The sequence below is a fragment of the Coturnix japonica genome, chromosome 4, assembly GCF_054131305.1.
Source record: "Coturnix japonica strain WE chromosome 4, WE-NBRP24, whole genome shotgun sequence".
Classification (NCBI taxonomy): Eukaryota; Metazoa; Chordata; class Aves; order Galliformes; family Phasianidae; genus Coturnix; species Coturnix japonica.
Window position 1 is genome coordinate 71,340,804 of NC_140666.1, and position 21,681 is coordinate 71,362,484.

Sequence of the window (21,681 nt, forward strand, 5' to 3'; positions counted from 1 at the left end):
CCCAAATCAACCAGCATTCCCAAAAGCACTTCTTGGACAACTCTTCTGGCCTTCCTCCACTTCCTTCAGGAGTTCTTGGCAGAGAAACTCCTTTCAACACAAGTGATCTGAAGCAACATTACCATCTAGTGGAGAATCTGATTCACCACTGAAGTGAGTTCCCTAATACGGAGCTAATACAATTTCTCCATGCAACAAAAAGTGACACAATTGCAAGACTAGGTAGTCAACACTTGTTTTGAAAATCAGTGCCTTGCACAGTCTTTGGCACAACAATCTGTACTTCAGTGGGGTCTGCTGTGAAGCCCAGCGCTAGGGCCATGCAGACTGCATTGTTACCCTTTAAAACTGACTGATCTACGCATCATCATCACCCTTCCACATTGTTTTCCAGCTGCCACATTTGCTTTGGCATCGTAGCTGAAACAAGTTTGCAGTTGCGGACTCTGCAGGAAGTCAGGCTGGCACATCAATCTCGTGTCCTAAAAAACTTTTGTTTTGGGCACTAGTTAACTGCTGGGAAAACACACTGTCCTCAGGGGAACTCTAACTTCACAAAGCACTTCAGTACCAAAGTAGAAAGTTTGAAGTATTGAGGTCAGTGAACACTCTGAAATCCACACGTGGGTAGAGCCAGATCTTCACCTGCTTAGAGACATGTGTGCACTCATGAAGAGCCATACCAATGACTTGGTTCAGTCTCCTGCTTCTTCTGTGTCATTTAGGAAAAAACACATCTTGTAGCAGTTGATGTCTGCAGGAGGTAGAACTCAGCACAGCGCTGCACTCAGCAGCTTGCATAACACCAAACAAAAGCATTACAGCACCTCCTTTGCTTAGGGTCACAGTCACTGCTTTGCTTTGCAGATCATAGGCTTAGGGCAATAAACACATAAAAAATAACCAGGGGCAGAGTGAGGCAGGAATAATGAGGCTGCCATCTTCTTCCTGTTAGGAGAGATGATTACATTCCCCGCCCCTCTCCAGGAGCAGTCCTTTAGTATCAGCCTATAAAGGAAATGGAAAATGAAACAGCAATAGCAGCAACAACAAGGTGGTTTTTTTGGATGTTTTGTGGGCTTTTTAAAATCAAATTTCATCCCTGCCCAATGTTAAGGTGCACCAGGTAATGCTTTACTATGCCCATGTTTCTTCCCTTATATAGACAGAACACAGTAGGCCTGAGAGTCGAAGTCCTAATAACTTGTGATTAAGCAGAGTTATCATCAGCCTGGGTCTGGGTATGGCAGCTGTTTAACTCCTAAACCTCCTCCAGTAACAGCAGTGGCTACACAGCCAGGCTAATTGCTTCCACAAAATCCTTCTGGAAGAGATGGTTGGAGAGGAGGAAAAAACATTCATTTCTATTACAGTCACAGAACAGCTTGGAGAAAAGGCCATAGGCATTAAGGCAAGAGAACGAGCTCAGCCTTTTTTGTGGAGCATTCAGCACAAAATGCACAATTCCATCTGACCTCTCACGTGACTTACAATTGTTTTTTTAGCCTCCAAAATCAGGTCAGTTTGGTAGTAAGTAAGAATCTGAGTATAGGCCGAATGTCCAGGCAACTTGGGAGGCTAATACAGTTGGCAACTGTTGAGCTCCTTACATGTAAATGTTACTTCTACGTTCAGAAGCTCAGTAAACAGTCTGGTCTCAGCTCAGTGCTTCATCACTCACTTTGCGGGTGGGCTGGAAACATCAGAAACTTGCTGATCAGGTTGCACAAACTTCCAGTGCAAACTTAGGTGATTCCTGCAAACTTCAACAAGAAACGTATTTGCACAGGTTTTGTTCCCAACGATCTTTCAGAAAATACAAGAAAACTTCTCAGTGACCTTGACTGTTTTATCATAATGTAGGCTTAAGGAATAATCAGGAACATAGAGAAGACTAGCAACGGAACACTGTACACCATTTCTGTGCCAGTCTTTCAGTGATTAAGAAAAATGGAAGGAGGTGCAGAAGGCCAAGTCAAAGGCTTCACAATACTGGTATACTGAGAGTACCTTAGTCAAGAGGAAGCCTTGAACTTGACATTATGGCACCCAAAGCATGTCTGCCTGTAATGGTGAAGGCCAACATATGTAATCTAAACTTGCTGGGCACAGACAGACTCCAAACAGGGAGTTCTGTTAGTTCTGTTGGAACTGAGTCCAAACTACAGTCAGAACACAAAGAAAGAAAATGTTGCTTCTGGTCAAATGAACTACTCTGCAGGGAAGGTTCAGCATATCCCAGACCATCAACAGCTTACATCTACCTACATCTACCCACAGAGAACTAGAGAAATGTGCCTTGAGAGAGAAGGCAAGGGTCAGGAACTGAAGGGAGGGACTGAAGGGAGGAACTGCATCAGGAATGGGACATGGTCCAACAAACACCATTCCTGATTGAAAAAGCATTCTGATGTGAATAAAAGATTTCAGACCTCCCATATCCTTGTTTTCCCTGGTACAGAAGAGAGCACTGGTTGTACTAACAGCCACTGGGCAGAAACCATACTTGGTAATGAAGACAATGAAGGAGAAAACATCAAATCTTTTATGAGCTCTTTATTCCAATGGCTGATCTGTCTGATAAGGAAGGATGGCAGTTGTTGGCTTCAGTTTTCAGCCTTTCACTTGCAATAGCCCTTCTTTAGAAGAGTCACAATCTCCTGAAGCCTGCTGGATCACGATCTGCTGTTTGTTCAGAAAATACACTTCACCAAAATGCCCAGGAATTGAAGTACAAAGCAGATGTCTCTTGCTGACCCAGCAACTGCCTGCATCCCTAGTGATGTATGTTTGGTTGGCTTCTACATTTCATTGTGACATGCTGGTTAAATGACATGTGAAAGCTTGCAGATGTTTCATCTCATGTCTGTATTAGATTTGTATCTAGCTCTAAATTGCAAGAAAGGTTGGCAGGAGAATATAGGAGGGGCTTGCGAGGGGAAGCATATACTATAACATATTTTTTGAGATCACACTGCTAAATATTCCTGGAATTTGTGGGTGACACAGCAGTGAGACACTGCGTGTTGTTTGCTGGGATCAGGAACTCAAGGTCACACAGAGAGTTTGGGTAAATCCCTGCTGTCAGCTCTTTGCTTCTGAAACTCTCATTTCCTACTTCTCTCATACACACTTATGTTCCTTTAATCAAAGGACTTCCTACTTCTTTTTTAAGCAAAAGCTGACAATCAAAGTTCTTTTCCTTTGTTGAAACATGAATTTTTACAAGAGGGGAAACAAGGATTTACCACACTTGGGACACAGCAAATAATTACAATGGTTCCACTTAAATATCCAAATATATCTTTTTGTTTTGTCCACAATTTTAAGCAATTGTTCCCTTATTCTGAACCTACTTAGTAACAACTTGTAAACATTTGTCACAGTTAAAATAGTACCTCTTTCTGGAACTGAGATGCTTGGAACAAATTATGAGAGAATCAGAAATGTTGGGGCTATTTTAATGCTAGTAATTTTTGACTAAGGATGATGAAACCACATTCTGTTCACCTGAGCAACCTTGCTTGTATTGAGCTCCCTGCGCACTCCACCATGAGCTCCAAAAACTGGAGCTTATCCAGATTGTTTCTACTCTGTTCAGACTCATATTGCCCTTCAGTTCAATGCATATTTGCACTCATAGCCTCTTTATGGTATGTCAGGCATCCTACTGGAAAGATGCAGTTCTTGAGGTTATCATGAGTTTATCATGGCTGGCCCTCTTGACAGTCTCTCCATTTTTAATGGCATCTCAGTATTTCCATTGCACAAAGCGATCATAATGTCACTCCAAATGCTTTAAAATTATTCCTTACTTACATATTGCTAATTATAGCACTACGTTTCCAACTCCAATATTCACTGTTCCTCTGCATCAGCCTATCACCTCTGCGTTTAATCAGCGAAACCAGCATTTGAAACTCAGAAATGGTAAGGTGGAAAGCCCTGCACATACTGCTGATCTTATTGTGAACCTACGGCTTCGTGATCCCCAAGTACCAGCCAACAGTCAGCTCTTCAAATGACTCAGCTCTTTGCAATTAATACATAGGAGAAACACGTTGAGTCAACTACTGCCTTGCAATTCAATGTCTTAGATATTGCAAGGCATATCATTATTTAGAGACAGCAGCTTAAAACAGCAGGATGCTTTTTCAAACATTCCATACAGGAATGTTCCACGCATTAATTCATCCTATAACAACTTTTAGCATCTATAGCCCAAAATCTTTTCAAAATCCCTGGAATTGCATGATTCAGTTAGAAAAATATATATATATCAATTTACACAAAGGATTAAATAGTATCTTCTGCATAATGAAGAACTTACTGGTTCGCCTTGGGTCATGCTGAAAAGGCCTGCTCTGGGGCACTGAATTCTTGCAGCCTCAGGTTTGTTTAGACAAAAGGAATGTTTTCTGGCAGCTGCATGAGCAAATGAGTACCCAGTCATCCACCCTAATTTAGGTTATGTAAAAGTTGGTGGGTGTCAGCAACACATTTGCCTTCTGAAGGCAATGCCTGGGTTGCACTGTTGGTTAGTTTGGCTGCCAGCATTCTTCTCCCTCCTCCCTGTTAAAGACAAAATTACTTCACATCACAGGGTGTGACACAGTATGAATATTGTACAGCGATCTAAGGTACCTCTTGCCTCAAGCAATCATGGCATTCATCCAGCTGGAGTCAAAATGTATTCTTCTGTATTATTCTGTATGTAAAAAATGTATTTCAGGCCCTTCTCTGCTGTCATCAACCTAGCGTGCAAATGCAGTACTCTTTGAAAAGATCTGGATAATAGTACTTTGAAATAGACAGGAGACTAATTAGGGTCTTTTTACACAGTGTCATCATTGTGTTAGAGGCCCCCAAGAAAGCTCTAAGAGAACTGGTTTGTTTGCTCAACGCACAGTGGCATGCAGAGACATCAAAACAAGCTCTGACCAGCCCAGCACCAGATTCAGAAGCAATGCAGACAGCTGGAGCCATGCTCCAGGGCCATGTGGTGGGGAGCAGCGAGGAGGAAGCGAGCCAGGAGCTGAGGGTAAAAACAGGCAGGCAGGAGGAATATCTCAGTGGCAAGGGGCTGTTCTGCAGGACTCGAATGGGACCAGAAGGGCTGGCCAGCAGTCCAGAGCATCAGGCAAGGGAGCCAGGTTCCTAACAGAGGGTACATGGCCAAGTACAAGTGCGGCTGCAATACAGCTCAGGCAGGGACCTGCAGCTCCTAAGAGATGGTAGCAAGGTGGTAAACTCATGCTACATCTTCTTCTAGATTTATGGTCAGCAGCTTTGAAGGCCAGAACCAGGGTAAAAGTTTTTGAAAGGCAGATGTTTGCATTATCTATGTTGGTTCTTAGCCCAAGCAGCCAAACCTCAATGGGAGAGGGAAGTGGGCTCAGTATATGATAAAATTCCAACACACTTGGTTAAGAAGCAGCTGTGTTCTATGCCACACTGATGTACCACGTGGATTTCTTATGGTGGAGTTGCAGCAGCTACTGCGGTACTGCAGCTACTTGAAAAAATGGAGAATAAGGCAACACATTACACCATACCACAGCAGGTCACTCAGCTACGCAGTGCTATTTATTGCTGTAGTTTTCCAGTAGATTCCTCTTTCCTGTTGCACACACCAGCATTAGTTCCTTTCACATTACAGGCTGGCTTCTCTCTTCAATACTGCTTCGATGCCATTCACTAGCACACTGCTGCCTTTGTCACGTACCTTTGGAAGCCCAGACTGCACACAAAAATGAACTCAGTTCACTCTTCCTTGCTGTTGTTTTTTCCTTTTATTCAGAAACTAAGCATTACACCTGTGGATTTTTAACTGTAGAAGAAGAGAGGTATAGAATATGTTGATCATTTCAACTTGGATCTTCCAGAAACAAATCATTTGTGACTCCTTCTGAGCGTATGGATTTGCAGTCTTTGTGTTTTGTTTTTAAGAATATTCAATATGGAGTCAGAAATTACTGTTCAGATTGAAGACAGTATATGATAACAATGATTATTACTCAGGCAACAGGAAATCTAATTTTATATATCCTTGAGGATGTTCACTGTAGCTGGAAAAATATGCAAAAGTGCCTCTGACCAGGCTCAGGGCTCTCTACTTATTTCTCATACCTGTGAAGGGAAAAGCCACAAGCTTCCCTGAAGTTTGGAACTGGGTGATTGGCCATCACCTTCCTCCAGGTTGCACTACTTCAACTACCTGAACTGGAGAGGCCTGGTAACAAAAATGAAATAAGATTGGGAAAGACATAAGAAAGCAACATACCAAATACCTGTTTCAGTGTAACCTGCAGAATGTCTCCAGCTCCTGCATCCACGTTCAGATCCTGGACTAACTCATAGTGCAAACCCTACTTCGACAGGCACCTGTATTTTTAACAAAGTTGTATTAATTTACGTATGTAAAAGTAGAGAATTCAGTTCCCCTGTGCAATAAAACAATCATATGGTAACAAAAGCAAAAAGTTGCTCATGATTAATTTGCCCTTTGGGAGCATTCTGAGAACGTTCACTTCATTTCTTATCTACACTGCAATTACACGGACTCTTGGTAATGAACTAGAAGAAAAAAAAGGAAGGTTTCCCTGGAGTCAACACTTGCAGATGCAGGTCTCAAGATTTTGAACTGCCACCCCACAAACTGCATTTTTATTGTTCAGTGCAAAAATAAATTAAAAACATTGATGTAGGCATACGTTATTATTATTTTTATTGCTCATTAAAACGTCAGTGTATGAATCATGGCACTGCGGTGTAAAAATGCAATGTTACAGAGTGCTCTAACAGTATGAAGTCCATTATAACACGGTTTTAAACATGAAGCATGAGCCTCAGTACGGATTTCCAAATAAAAAGCAAAGCCTTTGAGGTAAGTGGATTAATAATTATTAATTTATCTGGAAATTCAATACTAAATGAATACAGAGTGGATTTGCAAGAACCAGCCATATTTAAGACATGACAGAGTGAAACGAAGCTTTCAGAAACTGAATAGAAAATTCTCTTTTTCTTTCTGACCTATACAGAGGTATTTGTTCTGCACAGTAGATGAATGTTAAACTGCAACCACGATGTGTCAAAGGGTTGTGCATGAAGAAAACAGAAAAGCAAAACCTTTCCTACATTTCCAGCCAGAAAACAAACAAACAAACAAACAAGCAGACACAACTACGTGCTTAGACATTTTAAAAATAACAATAAAAACAATTTAAGTAAAACAAAAATCACATCTCCGGGTGATTCTCCACTGTGACAACATGCTGATGCATATTAACTCCGTCCTTGGGATTAAACTAAACTACAGCACTATGCTCTAATTCAGAAGCAAACCCAAACAACTGGATGGACAGCAGTGGATATTATTGCACTTGCAGCAGTGGAGCTTCAACTGGCCTGAAAACTACTTTCATTGTATTAAGAAACTGATATTTTATTTTATAAATGTGTAATTTTAACCAAAAGAGGCGTTGTAAAAAGAGTGGTGCCCTAATTCAAACAGCCATAACCTTCATAAAGCAGTTCAAGCATCTCTGGCACAACATGAAGCTCTCAAAATGCCTCCAACACTTACAAAGAAGTCTTAAAGAATAACATTTCCCAAAGGACTGGTGGGCAGAGTACCAAAGAAAGGAAAAGCAGAGAGGGGTGTTAGTTTCCCAACAAAATGATGTCCTACATCACACAGCAGATCAGAAATAAATAAAATGAAACTTAAGAGTCCAAATATAAATCCTTGGATGATACTGCAAGAGATACGGGCTTGATGAAACCAATGTCAGTGTATTTTGCCAAGCACAACACAGTTATTATATACAGGATGTATGTTGATCAGGTAACACCAACTAAAAACACACTAATGGAGGCTAAACAAAAATATATTAAAACAACATACTTATAAAAACAGATGGAAACCCCTAATGACACATAGTTACATAAGATGAAGTCCAGCTCTCTGGAATCCAATAGATCGACATCTGCAAGCATCAAGAAACAGTTATCTGAGGTGTAAACAACATAATTAACAGAACTGAGTCAAGCTGCAGTGTAATTAGACTGTCAAAAATATCTGAAGTCCAATCATAAAACCCTCTGCAAGTGTTACCACTGCATAGCTTCAGCAAGGCAACCATCAATTTGAAGGTCTTACACTGCTATATTTTTTGCAAAGGAGCTTCTAAAGGATGTGCTGCTTACCATGGTGTTTATGAACACAACATACATAAAGCACTTGGGTTTAGAAGCACTTATGGAAGAATCCTTGACATCTTTACAGTGCATCGTGCACACACTAGTAGGTTTCTCCTGCTTATTACATGGCATCTTGTTGTCCACAGCACTTCTATGTACTAAGAAGCTTCCTCCCCAAGAAACCTGTTTATCTGATTTGGGCAGCCGCAATGCGCTACAGTAAGGCATGTACAATGAAGGTGACAACATTGTATCTCAATGGATGAACAAAAAGACCCAGTTCTTCCCTTTGTTTTTTGCTCTGCTTCTCTTCTCTGTGACAAGTACAGATCAGTCAGCATCCAGGTGGTCTTGTCTAGTAAGCAGAGGCTTCTCATTTGTATCTCCAATCTTTTTTCGCATCTCTTCCACTGCCTTCTGCAAAGCTGTTCGTTCCTGCTCAAGAGTGAGAATTGACTCCTTCAATTTGCCTTCATTAGCCAATAGAAGCTCTACTGTGGCTTCAAGGTTTTGGATCTTTCCATTAGCCACCTTTCAGAGAAAGAAGGGAGGAAAAAAGGAAAAAAGGAAATTAATATCTGACTGAATACTTTCCAAAATGAAGGAAAACTAATAAGGTAAGATCCAAGCATGAATGCAATTAGACCTGTGTATTTTAGACAGCTACTAGAGTGTTCTCTGTAACAAGAAACTCCCCTCTCTCAAATTGATTGCTTTCAATCACTATTAAGCTTAGAATATATGGTGATGTAGATCAAATTAGAAAGTTACTGAAGTCTGTAATTTACATACCAAAGAATGGCAGGTTAAGATAAGCCTCTGTATGGATCAATTGTGAGACATTTTTGACCACCCATGTTTGCTGAATTCCAAATTGTTTGCAAAGCAAAGACAACTTATCCTGTTAGGTGTATCCCCGTTTAATCTCAGCACTGAGTTCAACAAATGCTGGACTTGGAGCGAAGGGGAAGGTGAGGATTTAGTCTGATACATAAACAGACAAATCTTGATTCCTGCTGCTGTGCATTCCTGATTCTCCTTCAAGAGGCTGGAGACTGGGACATTCTAATTCACGTGAAACAAAATATAAGATCGTTTCAATTCCTTGTGTGACATCTGTAGCTGAGGCTTTTTGACAGAAGCAGAGATCTGTTTGGAAGATTCATCATTGGATAATGCTCGCAGCCAAAAGCACAGGATGGTCTCTGCTTTCAGGGAAGTATTTCGCTTTCTGAGGGATTCACTGCCCTTCATATATAACTACAGCAGGTTAACATGTTCAGCCTTAAGGGGCAAAATATTGACAAATAATGGCCCACATATTTTGGTCATATTTTTTGCTCACATTTACAATAGGTCATCTTTCACCACTGAAAAGGCAGGCGAATGAAGCCTACCTCCAAGACGAAGGGGGCTGTGACACTACAAATAGTCAAGTTTCCCATTCTGATGTTAGGTGCTGAGTTGCCAGCACTGAAGTAGAGACGACCTTTGTAAAAACAACCACTTAGGACTGCAGCGCCTTTAGGTATGGGAGCAGGGTGGAAAATCCCCAGATGCAGCTACCTATAGGACATCTCAGCTTGAATCTGATCCCAAAAATCCTTTTCTCCTCTGTGTTACATTCACCAATTTTTTCATCTATGTGCCTCAAGCTTTACAAAAGTGTCCTGCAGAGCAGTTCCTATTTTGACATCTCAAGAATTCACCTTACAACCTTTAACAGTTTCAGATCTTGCATGGTCTTAAAATGCAAAGAATTTGCATTTTAAGAAGATTTTTGCTAAGAGAAGAAATCTAAGTCTGCTCTGTCATCTAGCCTTAGGCATTGTACAACCTACCAATGTCTGAGAAATCTATATGCCTTTCACCTATGAATTTATGCAGTCTAGGCACTGACAATAATCAAGAGCTTTGAACTATTAGTACAGCATTATCTGGTTTTTAACCTTGAAGTTGCTTTTTTCAATCAAATTAACTGCATGGTCAGAAGATTTATAACAAATATCCTGTTATAAAGCAGTCAGAAAGCTGACTTCTTGAGCAGTTAAACAAAAGAAAAGCCCTGCAGAGACCAGGTAGTGTACTGCCCCTAAAAGAGCTATGGATTGAATGGGCACAGAACACATACTAGACATTATTATTTCACGTATTATCTAAGTCATGTGAATAAAAATAAAGAAAACCAACCCCCCCCTCCCCCAATATTTTTGCAAGAAAGACCATATCTTTACAGAAAATATATGCCAGAGATGATGCATAATTCTTGACAAGGGCATTCGCTTTTCCTTTGCAATATGCAGCTGTAATAAAGCAGTGACTAAAAAGTGTAAAAATGAAGTTGTGAAAGCACCAAGCGTATTTTTAACTATCTCCTATAGCTATGATTTTAATTACAAGAGAAGTGAGTGCCACGATCCAACTTTTCACTAATCACAAGCATGTGCTCTGTCCACTCTCCATTCTGAGAATTATTTATGCATTTAAGCTTTAAGCACTAAACCAACTAAAACTGCAAGTTGCTAAGCTTTTAAGTCACTAGACCAAACACCAGTCACTTCTGTGTCCCGCTGTGGGATGGTCTCTTCTGAAAAAAACTAGATAAATAAGAACATTAATATGAATATAAACTGTACCTGCAGTTCTTCCAGGAGTTCAAAGTTCTGTTTGCGCAAGCTACTGTTTGCCTTTTCTAACTTATCCAGTCTCTGATTGTCATTCAAAGATGAATCTATAAGCTCATCCTGAAGCACGTGGTATTCAACTTCATAAGCTTGCAGCTGCTTGGCAATATCCATTTCAAAAACCTGTTGCATATGAAAACATCATTAGGTGCTACACAGATCAAAACTACAGCTCATTTGACACCTTCAGACCCACAAATCAACACATGGGTATTGAACTGCTGAATTAAAAAAAATGGACAATTCTTGGCATTAGCATTTCCTATGGCAAGACTGATGCAAAACACTGGCACTTGATCTGGATTCAGTTCAAAACTTTGGTACTGATTCAGTCCTTCCACTTATGTTGAAGTCTTCAAGAAGTGCAGAATTTATAAGGCATTCCCTTTCCTAGCTTGCAAATTTTATACATCTGAGTTTGGCATGAACTCTCATAGATATACACAGAATTACATACTACTTCCAGAAAATGCAGTCCAAACTCTTGCAGCACACACACAGGTCTAAGAGTTTTCCTGTAGCACTGCTTCAAATGAAAACCAGCAGACATTGCTGGGCTTATTTATGGTTTACTGAGACAGTGAAAGAAGATGAAATTATCTGGTCTTACACAAGTACATTTCATTTAAAAACTACGCAGCGTCAAAATAGATGATTATTATTAACTATGAATCAGTGACATGAGTGCTCAATATCATAGATGAGCATTATAAAAACCTTGTATTTTAAAAGCAAATAAAGAAACTGAGGCACATGGAGAGACCTAAACAAAAACAAAACAAAACCCAACCAACTGTCTCCTCTGGAAGCAGCAAGAAAGCAGCTAAATGAAAAGGACAAGTGGCCAATTACAGAACACAGAAGAAACAAACCTAATGGTGATTTTAAAATGCATCTTGAAATCAGCTCAAGATCAGAAACACATTACTTAGTATTTATTTTTAACACCTTGTGATTTATTCCTCCTAGAAATACATTTTAAAAATATCTTAAATATCTGACAAAATATCCATAATTATTTCCTATTTTATTCCCTGCATTACCTACAACACATTATTTATAATTAAATAAATCATCAGGATTATGAAATGTTCATAACATCTTATATATGCCATTCAACATTATCTCATGTAGTTGTATAGCAGAAGAAATACAAATCAGACAGAGTTTTAACCTGGGTTTGGCTGCACATACAGAACTTCAACTTTGTGTCTGGTCTGAGCTTCTCTGGAGAAAACACACTACTGAAATTTGTATCAGGCAGGGGATGCCTGCACAGAGCATCTTGCCATCCTCCTGCTCAAAGTCACCCGAGCACTGAGAGGCTTTGCAGAGCTGTGCACTTTGGGCTTGAAGCCTGGTAGATAACATATACTCCTGTTTACGCACTAAAATATCCCACTTTCTTTCCCCTTTTGTTTCAATTCACATACATATAGTTTTAGAGCCAAAGTTTTTGCTGTCTCAAATCACTGTCTACAATAGGCGGCCACACTGCCACAGGTTCCATATCAAGACAGCACCATAAAAGCCAGAATAGACAAAGTCAATGTAGGGAAGCCTCTATTTCTGCAAAACCCAAGTCAACATTTTTAAGTCTCCTGTAAGTCAACTTTTGCTCCTGAAATTACATTTTGAAAGCAATATTATATGGAGACAAATACAAACCCCGAACTCATTACACGTGAAATTTCATTACACGTTTCATAAAGTGACCATAACCAATGCATACATGTAAGAATACAGGGATACAGTACAAGTAATACACTTCCAGAATTTTTCAGTGTCTTCAGAACTACAATTACAGAATTCTTCTCAGCTGGAAGTAACACAATACACTGCTGTGAATCTCCTGCCAAGAACTGGTTAAAAAGAACGTTATTTCTTTGCATATTACTCATACATGCAAATTATTTCATACCTGACTAATTGTCTTTTCCATCTGTACCAAACCCAAGTTGGGGAGAGTGTTTTTAATAAAATCAACAATGGTTTCCAGGTTCTCATGCTGCAGAATCAAGGGCTTGTGGCTTCCCAGGAGACTTAAGGCCACTTTAAATATAGCCTCTGATCCTTGAAGGAAAAGCATATCTGTGAAAACAAAGGAAAAAATAGAGCACTTAAGTAAGCCCATCTTTTGACAAGAATATTAAAACAATAAAACGTCCAAGAATAACAATTTCTCCTAAGGGTGATCTGGAGGCTAGATATACTCTGCTGGACACGTATGTTTACTGCTAAAGCTTTGGTTTTAGATTTCTTGCAGAGTCCCAACTATGACTGTGAATAGCACATAGTCAATTATTTAATTTGTTCAGTGAGTTTTCATCCAACAAATCCAACTCAAATTCAAGCAAAGAACACAAAATAAGCCAGGTAGTCGAGTTTGGCAGTTTCACTACTTTTTTGTGCATTTAGTAGCTTTGTGGGCCTTTTTCTTTTGAGATGTTTGTGGGAATAGAGAAATAAACCAGAAACTGTGGAATTCACTGCTGAGTCTGCAGCTCTGAAGTTAAGTGGAACTCTGCTCTCAGTGCCATTTCTGATCCCAACAGAACAGGCAAAAACTACATCCAAAGACACAAATGAAGACCTGAATCATAGGGTCATCATAGAATGACAAGGTTGGAAGGGACCTACAAGATCATCTAGTCCAACTATCCTCCCATTACTACAGATACAACAAACCACTAACCCATATCTCACAGCTCCTCCTCCAGATGCCTCTTGAACACTGCCAGGGACAGTGACTCCACCACCTCCCTGGGCAGCCATTGCAGCACCTGACCACTCTCTGAGAGAAAAAGTTCCTTCTTATGTCTAACCTAAACCTCCTCTGGTACAACTTTTGGCCATTTCCTCAGGTCCTGTTTGTTGCCTGGCAAAAGAGGCCAAGCCCCTCCTCATCACAACCTCCCTTCAGGAAGTTGCAGAGTGCAATGAGGTCTCCCCTGAGCCTCCTCTTCTCCAGGCTAAACAATCACAGCTGCCTGAGCTGCTCCTCATAAGACTTGTGCTCCAGACCCCTCACCAGTTTCGTTGCCCTTCTCTGGATACGTTCCAGGGCCTCAATGTCTTTCTTGTAGTGAGGAGCCCAAAACTGAACACAGCACTCAAGATGCAGCCTCACCAGGGCTCTGAAGCTCTGTTCTCTTCTGATCTGGTAGATAAAGCTACAAAATCTTAGTAAGAGGGATTTTCCAGCAGCATCAAGTTTCATGTGCATGTGCTTATTTTTAGTAGGTGTCTTAACCACTTACATTAATATTCTAATAGCTACAGGAATAAGTACCATGAAATCTTAGTAATACAGCTTAAGCGTTAACATTGCAGGTGGCCCTGCAGTGACAGCACCCTGGCATACATTCAAGCACAATGAAGCCACAGTACATAGCGACCTTTCAATGCAACTTCCTTTCTTTTCCTTTACAAACTTCCTATGTCTTTAAAGAGGCAAGATATAGAAGACTGCAATCAAAGCATTAGACAAGAAACAAACCCATCTGACTCCACCAATTATACGCTCACAGTACGAACAGCATTGTCCCGTATCTGACTTTCTTGCTACTAGAACTCAGAATCTTTCACTGGTATTATTGAGAGATTCATTATGAGCCAAAGTATATAACATACGGGACAGTACTGGTGGACACATCTTTATTATGCTTTACTTTCATTAGGTTCTGTTCAGAACTGTTGAAAGCTGTACAGATAATTAAAAAGTAAAATTCAGTTTTTCTGTTTGACTCATAAACCAGCCTTCTGGTTAACCCCATTCTTGCTCGCTGCTTTTACTTGTAAGGAAAAGGAAGATAACGCAGTTTGATTCTGAATTTCCTACACTCGTTTTTATCTAGAAAGGGCTTTTCTCCTGCTCTTTCCCTTACTTGTATTTGAAGCTATGAATGAAGTAGCCAAGAATCACAAAGTAAGATGATGACACAACATACTGTGTACCTTCACGATTTAAAAAAGCAAGAAGAAAACCCATGTGATAATGGAAATGACTGCTAGCAAAATCACAGGTTCCTCTGATGTAGTAAAGAACATGACAACACTAACTGCCATCCTTCATAAAAGAGACTTTTGTCTTTCCAAATTTGTATCAGAATGAATTTTCAAACCGCTACTTTGCTCTTTCACATTTAAGATGTTGAAACAGTAACTCATATCACTTCTCTTTCTCGCTGGATGAGAAAGAAAAGTACAATTAATAACTAATCACAAACCTTGCACTCTGCTGCTGCTCATTCTAGAAGCTGTATAAATTTTTTCAACTAATTAAGTGTAAAGAAGGAATGATTGGAAAGGGATAACAGAGGAGGAATCCGCCTCAATTAATTGTCTAATGAAATTGGAAATTATGGGAAAACGTTTTATAAGGAAAGCTGTATGTTTTAACATGGAATGCCAGAGAGCAGCTAAGAAACACAAAGAGAAAACAGAGCAGAGAATAATGTGCATTTGTGATTCAGCACCTGCCCCACAAACACATGCAGTTTAACTCAAGGTGACCTGTAAGTTGTTAAGGAATGTCTGTATGAGCTGAGCTGGTAATACAGAGCTGAAATCCTTCTCTCATTTAAAATAGAAAGCACTTAACAAAGACCCATTTGTTATCCACTCCCCACACTTCCTGTTCAGTGGGCGGCCAGCCAACGCCAGCACAGTGAAGGTACCACATTAATGTCAGCGTGACTGGCAGCCTAGAGGATTGAGAATTTAAGTTTTATCTCTAAGCTTGGAATAAAATAAACATTACTTTTACCACGTCTCCTCTTTTAATAAGTAAATATGGGTATTAAAGAACACATCATTGTTGTGCTGTACTTTCATTAGATTGAGCACAGGAGAAACATTGAAAGTTGTACAGATAATTAAAAAGTAAAAAGCAGTTTTTCTGTTTGACTCATGAAACACAGGGCCCAGAACTAGCTGGATACTAATTTGCCATAATGCTTACAGCAGCCACTAATAAAGCGACAGCTTTAGCCTTTTGCAGGTTTGCAGTTGCTTGTTTCAGCCTTAAACATGGACAAAGATGAGATTTTACATTCTAGTGTAAAACAGTGTCCACCACTCTCTATTTATATAATTCCAGTAAACACTGTTTCAACAAGGATGCTCCTTCATACTTTCAGACATTAAACACCTGCAAGTGTTGGTCATGCTGTACTTCCTCTCCAACAGTGAGACAGGTGACAGTTTCAATCACATGCTTTTCTGTTCTTGACCTAAATTCAGTGCTATGGAGATCATGCATCTTTGCCTTCTATTCTAATGCAAAATCTTGCTTTTGAAAGCTCTGAAAGGCAGAAATCCAAATATACTAGATAAACAAAGCACTTCTATAATCTTGCAGTCAACAGTCCAACTCAAAGACTGTTACTGTCACATACAGTACTGTGATAGAATAACTGAAAGGTGAACTGATGATAATTTCAGTATGTGACACTTGCATACAACAATTCATTTAATTCCTAAAATTATTGGCAGATGGGTTAACTTCCATTGACAGCTATCTACTTTGAACTGTTTCACAAAATAAAAATAAATAAAATTAAAAATGAATGACAAAATAAGGCAGCATTGCAATTCTGTTTTCCCTGGAGATAAGATGCTAATGACTGGACATGTAGTCCTACTTAGAGTATATTATTCTTATCACTGTGATTTCTTCTAACACTACTTGTGGCAGGACTGTTTTGCTGTTGGGTCATCTCAGAATCAGTATTTGTTATTTGTTATTGTGGTAAATGATACTGTAACTTTCAAAGACATTAATCACTGTGTAGGTACATTTCATAAGTGAGACTAAGGAGAAGGCAAATAAACTCCTACTAGAAGACTGAAAACAGAGGAGAGTTCCAATCTGTCCTGCTTATCATGGAAGATACAGCACCACATAATGCAATGGAAAAACAAAGGACAAAAAAGAAAATAAAGCACTTTCTCAATACCAGTTAATCTGTGGAATGCATCCGTAAGAAAACATCAAGGTGAAATCCTCCTGTGAATTTATTTAAAGAAAAAATAGATCGCTACTTCTACAGATTCCAGAAGATAGTAACAGAAGTAAATTCAGAGCCTAAACACTGTGTGATTCATAGCATTTCCTAGTTTTTGCAAAGTAAGGAGATTATCCTTCAGGCTGGAAGTATAGGGACAACCAGCAGGAGTTTAAAAGCTCAGTGCCTCTGTACAGTAAACACATGATTAAACTGCAAGGGTCATCTCTGTGTATGTTTCAGAAACATAACCTTCAAAACCATTCTACAGTTACAGTGTTGGAGACAGTGATAATGGAATAAATGGATACACTTTTCAGATGATGCCTTGTGTACATCTTTTTTCAGCTTGCAACTAAAGAAACTCTAGGCGTTTGAATGGTATTGTCATGCCACTATGCTTTAATGGCAATAAATCTAACATTCTCTCTACAGGTGATTACAAGGTGGAAAAAAGGTAGCAATGAGAATGAAATGTGCGACTATTTGGAACTGTCGTATGTCTTTCTCCTTCTATTTTACTGCAAACGCTACATGCTTTGCAGGATTGACTTTCTATTGATGAACAGAAGGACAAAACAGAATTAAACACTCCTCCTAGATGTCTGGAACAGGTCAGATGATGCACTTTTCCTCACAGCAGGATTTCAAACACAACATGTCAAGAAGAACATACTGAAATTTTACAAAGAATTACCAAATACTCTTGCAACAAATCCGAGGGGAAACTGTGAGGCAAACATGGTGAGAAACCAGGGAGCAGCATAGAGGCTGGGACCAATCTCATGTTCCTCGAGGTGGTTATAGAGGTCTCGATGGTAGTCATGAAGAAGTCGGGACAGTTGATACATCTGAATCTGCATGAAGAAGAAAGACTAAAGCTAAATATGGCTTAACGGATGCAACAGTTAAGTCCACACTTCATCATCTTATTGCAAACGGTGAAAGATATTTGCCAGGTGATGTTTGGACTGATACCCATGCAGAAGACCCAAGGATGGATCACCCATGAGCCTACAACAGACTCATTTAAACCTCAATAACAACATATATCAGAATTCTTGCTGATTGCGGCTTTCATAGATTTCCCAGTAGCTTATTTTAATTTGGAACTACTACATTTAAGATGATTCATTCTTTTTCCAGATCATCAATTTCGTTTTTGAGAAATGAATTTAAAGTCAAGTCCATACACTGACAATGTTATCTATATTGTTTCATTGTTACTTATCACCAGTATTCTTATATTAGAAAAATAGAAATTATACCTGTAGAATTGTCATGTCGGGACGATACTGTTTTCTTAGCCCCACATCAAACATGAGAAACTTCAGCATTTTAAAAGCATCTTCTTCACTCATATGAAGTAGTAGAACTCCTGCTACAAAACTAAGTCCCTGGCAATATCCTACTTCCTGGTCCAGAAGGGAATAGGCTTTCAATATATTGTAGAGTGACAGCTGCCCAGCTCCCAGCTGTGCTGAGAAGTACGGATGTGTTGGAAATGTGCGTCCTGTGAACACAGTTAAGGTTATGTTAAAAAACAGAAAACAACAACAAAAATCAGACTGCAGGCCTTCATCCCAGAATGGCTCAAGTACCCATCTGTGGTGCCATTCAGAATCTGACTAAGCATAGACCTGTGCAATTTGCTCTAGGGTAGGACACTGGACCAGATGATCACAAGAGGTCCCTTCCAACCTCAGTCACTTTGTGATACTGCAGTTCTGCAGGAGCATTTAACACCCTCACTTTTACAGATATTTTTGAAAACGTTTCCAGAAGACTGTATTTTTTTCCTAGTCTCCCCTATCAGATTTCCCTGCTACATACCTGAACTGAGACTAAATTTGAATATGCCTTTTGTTCTAGTACTAAGTGGAGCATGTTTTTCAGTTGCTCACTTGTTAAATACCACCCCACCCCTTAGCTCCTGGAATGCTGCTGTGCTGACAGATAACATCGGAGCTCCTATTTCAATGAGACAAAGCCTGGGGCAGAGTCCTTCTGCCATCTGGTAGCTGCTGTGGCCTGTTACACACCACTCCAGTTCACCATTTCTGACCAGGTCTCCCTAGGCCAGGCCCTGTCACATAATGAATGCTGGTGAAGCAAAGTTTTTATCTTCCACTTGTACTAAGAACTTTCATTCCTTTGCCTCCTCTGCTGTAATGATGAGTTACTGCAGCACAGTATAAAGACATATCTGTGCTGCCTTGCTCACATAGCAAGATGCCTTTCGAACAAGCCACAAAGAAAAACCATATGTTGAGCAAGAACAGAAATGCTAAGAAATTCACAAAGCACTAAATGGAGGGATCAAAGTGCTAAACTTACAAGCAGATTTGTTTCTAAGTGCCCTGGCTCTAACTTACACATAAATTTGAGCTTTTACTTAGGAGTAAACAATTTCTGGTTCTGCTGAGAAGAGGCTGGAATGAACTCTGGTACCCCAAGAGTTGTATCTACTACTTTATTTCTGGTGTATAATAAAACAAAATATAATTTTCTACTGTGTTCAGCAAACACCCAATGATGAGTACAGCTATTTCCTACACTGACAGCATCTGGATGTCAGTTTACTCTAACCTAAACATTTACTGAACATAAACTTAGCATTCAGAATGTGAAATCCCCACTGATAGCAGCAGATAGGGCCAAAGAAGGAAATGGACAAACAAAAAAGAAAAGTGCCGTGGAACTGCAGCTTTGCTCTTGTGCATGTAGTAAAGCAGCACAGCAACAACATAAACTGGGTCAGGGGAGTGGCTGCAGTACTTTAAATCTGCATCTTGATGCTCCTCATTCTTAGGAAGCATATTTACAGATGAAAACACACCAGTTCAACTGACTTCAAGCAATACTGCTACAGCTTAGCATCTTACTGCATTAGCAAGACATTATGGGTTAATCTGGGAAAACTTTTAAAATATTATAACCACAGGTAGCAAGAATATCGGTTCTTTTCTCCATGGAGATGTGTGTGCTTTCAGATGGATTCTTGGGGATCTATTTAAAAGAAACACTTCTGATGAAACATAAGCCAAAAAGCAAATTCCTTCTAGCTGCCTATCCATTTATGCTGCACAGCACTACTCTATTTCAATGTGTGCCACTAAAGCTTTCAGCTTCCTTGTTCAATCTTAGTGAAACAGGAGCCCATCCTTCCCCCCATGGCTGGGCTTGCAAAGAGCTTCCCCACAGAAATAGTACATTGCAGGAAAACAACCACGCACTGTCGCTGATTTGCACTCAGTCACTTGTCTGTACAAGCAGAGCCCAGGAGAGAAAGCATTTCTGAGAGAAAAAGAGCTAAGAAGTATTTGTGTGTATAACCAGACAGAAAACAGGAACAGCTTGCTGAGCCAGCCCCAGGCTGTGGTGTAATAAACCCACCCTCAGGCTGCTGCCTGTGCATCCTGCTGTCCCTTATCCCACTTCTCCCTCCTGTGTCATCTCTGGTGTGCAATGGACTCTGCTCCACTCAATCAACTCCCTGGCTCAGCACAGAACTGTTCACCTCTTACCATGGTACCTCAATGTGACAGAATCCCAACATATTATGTTGCCGGAGGGTACTGAAACCACATATGCTGAATAATAGGTACTTGCTAGCAAATGATCTATGACTGCACAAAAATGTCTATCACAAAAAACAAAAACAAGAAAAGAAAAACCCAATGTGTCTACGAGTCTGGCATTGTGCAATCCAGGGGAATTCCTAGAACCTGTGTGACCAAGTCTGGAGGGAATCAACACTTGCATGCACTGGCAGTCACCTATTCCCAGTCGGCCACTTAAGGCCCCCTGGAGCGTAACACCCTTCCCAGTGCCACTCCTAAGCCTGGCAAATTGGCCAAATAGAAGTGAAGGTGATGCCAACAGTCACTCTCCCCACCTCAGCCTACACCAGTTACAGCAGAACTGCGCCTGTTCCGCCTGATTTTTGTTTTGTGTGCACTAACTTCACATTTCAACTTTACCAGTGTTGCGAAACACCATCTGAAAGAGGAAGAAAATATTCTCATGTACTTGGGAAAGTTTAGTTCACCATCTACACTCAAGAAATCTTCTCACACTTCAGACCATGTGGAAATCTGTCTGCATATCATGTTATTAAGAAGTAGGTGCCCCTTCATGTTCCTGAGAATAAATGATCTCTCACCAGGCAGTTCTTCCATGTGGAAGAAAGGGTGTACGACCTTATCTGCAACTCAAATACTATTTGAATACAGCTGTAAAGAACAAAAGTATAATGGAATGATTCCTTAGAGAAAAGACAATGTGCATTAATCACTCAGATCACAACAAAACACAGATCTTCTATAATTTTTTTATCATCCTATCACATTGTATTAAACTAGTTGCAGTACATAAATTTCCCAATGACAGCTTTTTCATGGTAAATTTGTTTATTCAAACTTAATTATCGCTCCATGCAGCCCCTCAGACTCAAACCACAAACCCTGTAATGCAAGGCTTTGTTAACTCTATCATGTTCTTGAAGAAAAAATTATTTCATTCCTTTAATTTGAATGAGTGTTACGAACACAGCAGACCACAGAATCTCACATGCGAGTGGTGGAATCCTCATGGAAAAATGCTTGTTTTTTTTGTTGTTTTGGTTTCCAAGCCAATAAACTGAATTGAAATATCCAAAGGAGAACAGTATTTATCTATCTATATGCATACACACGCATCTCCATGACCATATGTTCAAATGGATAACCTATGGATTAGCTGTAAAAACATCCAATTCAGCCATACACCAGTGAGGTGTTACT

At 39.9% G+C, this 21,681-nt stretch overlaps 1 protein-coding gene across 16 annotated transcripts in view; it reads right to left on the reverse strand.

The window, feature by feature from the left end:
• Positions 1–6,710: 6,710 nt before the first annotated feature.
• Positions 6,711–21,681, reverse strand: part of TBC1D1 (TBC1 domain family member 1) — an 89,658-nt gene continuing 74,687 nt past the window's right edge. For all 16 annotated transcript variants that reach the window (XM_015862495.3, XM_085545577.1, XM_015862491.3 and 13 more), the window contains 5 exons: positions 18,166–18,410; positions 17,595–17,754; positions 12,811–12,980; positions 10,842–11,012; positions 6,711–8,736 (listed from right to left, as the gene is read on the reverse strand). In XM_015862495.3, coding sequence (XP_015717981.1) covers positions 8,536–8,736; positions 10,842–11,012; positions 12,811–12,980; positions 17,595–17,754; positions 18,166–18,410 — 947 coding nt within the window. In that variant the 3' untranslated portion in view covers positions 6,711–8,535. The remainder of the gene's footprint in view (positions 8,737–10,841; positions 11,013–12,810; positions 12,981–17,594; positions 17,755–18,165; positions 18,411–21,681) is intronic.